The sequence below is a fragment of the Protobothrops mucrosquamatus genome, unplaced genomic scaffold (assembly GCF_001527695.2).
Source record: "Protobothrops mucrosquamatus isolate PMUCROS unplaced genomic scaffold, P.Mucros_1.0 scaffold4, whole genome shotgun sequence".
NCBI classification, from domain to species: Eukaryota; Metazoa; Chordata; class Lepidosauria; order Squamata; family Viperidae; genus Protobothrops; species Protobothrops mucrosquamatus.
Genome location: NW_015386391.1, coordinates 1,684,272 through 1,688,477, shown reverse-complemented (window position 1 = coordinate 1,688,477; position 4,206 = coordinate 1,684,272). Strand labels below are relative to the sequence as shown.

General features: G+C 43.0%; 1 protein-coding gene across 1 annotated transcript in view; it reads right to left on the bottom strand.

Moving 5' to 3' along the window:
* Positions 1 to 632: 632 nt before the first annotated feature.
* The window catches only part of CD40LG (CD40 ligand), a 6,515-nt gene continuing 2,941 nt past the window's right edge, over positions 633 to 4,206 (bottom strand). The window contains exons 2-5 of the mRNA XM_015832428.2: positions 3,247 to 3,393; positions 2,100 to 2,133; positions 1,455 to 1,511; positions 633 to 1,069 (exon numbers count right to left, since the gene is read on the bottom strand). Coding sequence (XP_015687914.2) covers positions 699 to 1,069; positions 1,455 to 1,511; positions 2,100 to 2,133; positions 3,247 to 3,393 — 609 coding nt within the window. The 3' untranslated portion in view covers positions 633 to 698. The remainder of the gene's footprint in view (positions 1,070 to 1,454; positions 1,512 to 2,099; positions 2,134 to 3,246; positions 3,394 to 4,206) is intronic.

Sequence of the window (4,206 nt, the reverse complement as noted above, 5' to 3'; positions counted from 1 at the left end):
GTGGGGGCTCCATCATTGGAAATTTTAAAGAAGAGACAGGACAGCCATTTGTCTGGAATGTATAGGGTCTCTTGCCTGAGCAAGGGGTTGTATTAGAAGACCCCCAAAGTCCCTCCCAACTCTGTTATTCTGTTAGCATGTTAGCCTTTTGTAAAATATTATATAACAATGAGAAGATTTATATGTTGTGCAAAGCTGGCCAGGTTGACTAAAAATGTTTGCAGTTGGAATCTCAGCACACCTGAAGAACATCCACTTGGGGAACATTGGCTGATCCCGAGGAGCAAGCAGTTCTTCCTAAGGGTCTTTCGTAGTCCTCTTTCGAGGTAACTGTGACCTGGTGGGGGACTCCAGGATGAAGCAGATGCTTCCCCATTGAGACAACAGTCCTTCAGTGAGTTCTACTAGCAAAGCACGCTTGGGATTGAGAGCCACACAGCTTTCTCCATCAGCAACAGTCCTGGAAACCACACGAGATGCCGTCTTGAAACTGGCAGCACGCTCAGCCTTCCAAGATGGAACCACTGCTCTCCTCTCTTCTAAGGGCTGCCTATATATGATAACCTTCAGATTGGAATAATTCTCCTTCTTAATAAATTAAATAAAATACATCTATAAAAGAAATAGAACCAAAGAGTTCATAAATATGGTTGGAGGGCAGGAGAAGTGACGTTGGGCCACAGAACGAAGAGCCTTTTCTAGGAGAGCTGAATAAGGCCAAAGTAGGTGTTCCCGTGGGCATAATTTACTCGGGAGATGTCCGTTACGTTCACAAAGACCGTGTGGCCTGACTGGAGTTCCACGGCCCGGCCCACGTAGATGGACTGCAAGCCACACATGTCCACTGAGCTGCTGTAAGTTCCCACACCCTTCAGGAGCAGTTGATCTGTCTCCAACGGCAGGTTGAGATAGACAAGGACATTGAACGGGGCACGCAGATCTGGCTTGCTGCAAAAGGTGACTTGGGCGTAAATGTAATACCGCCCTTCTTTGCTAATTGTGATTTTTCCATCCGAGTTGGAAAACGCCTCATCCTTTGGGGCATAGATCGTACTCTTCCAGTGTAGAACTGTATGGAAGAAGAGGATAGATGTCATTTACTCCACGTCAGCTCAATAAGGTAGACCAGATTAAGAAACCCAGGCCCTAGAAGTCAGGACCACTTTTATTGGGTAAGCGACAGCTACATGCTGGCTTGGGAATTCTGGGAGTTGAAGTCCACACAACGTAAAGTTGTCAAGTTTGAAAAGCTCCTCAGCTATTGTAATAGGATTTTGCAAGTGTGAATGCACTTTCTCCCTCTTTCATTTGTGAGAGAGGGAGAGTCTTGTCTGAGCTGTCTTCCCAAGTTACTTTCTTGGCCTGGGCTCAATCCCCTCTTATCTGTCTCTTCCCTTGATAGCAACTCTTCCTCCAATTCCAAATGCCCAGGGGGAAAAAATGCCAGTTCTCACCTTTGTTCTGGGTGCTCACACCTGCCAAGTGAATGCTTGCACCTCGCTTTGGGTTACCTGCAACAAAAAAAACAGCAGTCATTGAAAGCTTCTGCCTTTTGATTTGTTAGCCAGAGATGATATTATCCGACTTTTAATTCACAATTTATGAAAAAGCTTCTCCCTTTTAATAAAATTTGTGAGCCGGAAAAGGTTCTACCCATCTCTTAATTTTCAATTTATTGACTAGAGCAGGTTCCTTGCTCTGTTGAGCCTTCATTGACTGTAGGATGGTCTGGAAAGGAAAAAGGCTCTAGAAACACCAAAAACGGGGCTGAAAAATTCAGAAATATGGCACAGCACTGTCAAACTGAACTAATTCCCAAGTGTGGATTATGCAACTAGGGAGTTGCCAGCATTTCCAGAAATTTTCTCCATTGTTCTAGGACCAAGATGCCACCAATAATGTAGTAGTATTCATAACCAATTTTCGGGTGCTACCATTATTTTTTCATTGCATTTTTTTTAAAAAAATTTTTTTGGCAATGTGCCTTGAACTGAATGTGTATGTGAGAGGGGGCGGGGGGGGGGGAGAGAGAGAGAAAGAGAAAGAAAGAGAGAGAATGAGAGAGAGAGAAAAACTTTTTCAAAGTTGCAGAAACTTACCTGTTTGCATAGCTGGCACAATTTGCTCTGGAACCTACAAAAGAGAAAGAAATAGTTTTATTTATATGATTTATAGAACTGCCCATCTCACAGAAGCCACTCTGACTGAGAGGCAAGCATTAAAAACTCATGCGCTAAAAAAAATCCCACATTTAACTCTTGAGAAGTTTCTCCAGGTCATCCAATCTCCTCCAATACCAGAGAGGGGGGGGGGAACAATGCTCTTAGTTCCATAGGAAACAAAATTATAGCTTCCTCCGAAATAAAGAACCATTTGTTGACCTACAGCAGAGGAGGTGAGTTAATCCACCCTCTTTGCCTGCCTGGGGCCACGACTTTTCATGTTTTCTCTGCCACAGCTACTGTTGCTTAATCGATTATTCTTAAATGACGGACACTTTGGGTTTTGCATGATGAAACTGCTGGGACAGGAAAACCTGTATTTCTCACTGCAGTATCAGAATGAGTCCTCAAGTGTGAGTAAAATTAGGGTGTGAAGACGCAAATCCTACTTCCAGGAAGACAGCACAGCCTCTTTGTCACTTTCTTTGCCTCCAAAAGTGTTTGTTTGTTTGTTTCTCCACTCACCTCTTTTAGCATAAGCATCATCCTTTCCCCACCGCCCCGCTTCCTCCCCAGATCAGACCAGCTTTTTCCTAAACAGCACATTTCCAGATGGACTGAACACCAAGTCCCTCCTTTCCAATGGTTAATGGAGTAATAGAATAACAGAGTTGGAAGAGACCTTGGAGGTCTTCTAGTCCAACCCCCTGCTCAAGCAGGAGACCCTAGACCATTTCAGACAAAGGGTTGTCCAATCTCTTCACCTTCAAAACCTGGGAAGGACGAAAAGGACAGAGCAACATGGATATTCTTCCATGTAACTATTGTCTTAACGATTTATAGAGCTGGCCATCTCACTTTGGCTGGGATGCAAGGATTAAAAACTCATGCGCCAAATTTAAAAAAAAACCCACAACATTTATCTATTGAGAAGTTTCTCCAGGTCATCTAATCTACCCTGAACTTCACTTGAAATTGGTTTTACCCTCAGAAGGTAAAAAGAAAAGGGAAGGAACAGGGCATCCTAGGAAACATCCCAAGAATGCTCTTAGGTCAGACTCAGGCACAGACAAAATTCTATCACCTTTTGGGGAAAATCCATCAGTTCTCGGAAGGTTTCTGAAATCTTCACGCAATCTAGAAAGGAGACATCATCCCCCTGTGGTTTCCGACAATTCTGCACTCGTTTCAGGAACACGTAATCTTCATGTAACGTCAGGTCGTTGCCCATCTATCAGGGGAAACCGTCACATATTAGAATCGTGGTGGCAACGTTCATCGGCTCAACAAGTCAAGTCAGGGACTCCTGGATTTCACGTTAAAACACCAGGGACAAACATGTAGACAGAGTAGCTAGTTTCCTTTTTGCTCGCGGAGAATGTAACTGCGGTGCACTTTTTAACATTTCTGCTAAGTAAGTAAATAAATAAGTAAATAACGCTGCTAGTGAGAACTAGCTTACAAGAGGCACTAATGTAGAAGTCATGGGGGGGGTTAGGATCCACACTACAGCTGGCTACTGGATTAAGAACACCCCATCCCTCGAAATTTAAAAACAACAACAAAAGACACAAAGCATAGAAGACATTAAAAAGGTGCATTAAAAAAAGAAAGAACCCGACATACACGTACCCCATTACCCCCCCCCACCCCCTGGTTGAATACAGATTAATACATTGCTATAATATTAGTTCCCACCCCTTCCGAAAAAGCCCCCTCCCCAATTTTTTTTAAACTAGTATATCCAGTTGCAAACCGTTGACCTATCATCTCTATACAAGTAGTCCTCAACTTAACAAAGTGCTATTGTAAGCAACTCGTAGAAAATTTACCACGGCATCTTATTTTCATTTTTCATTTTATTATATTTATACCCCGCCCTTCTCCCGTAGGACTCAGGGCGGCTTACAGCCAGTTAAAAACAGTTTAATACAATACAATACAAAGTTTTAAAAAATCATTAAAAATAAATATTTAAATCGGCCGCTTCTACTAAAATTTGGCTAAAACCAATTTAAAATACCCCTAGGCCAGTCCTGCCCGC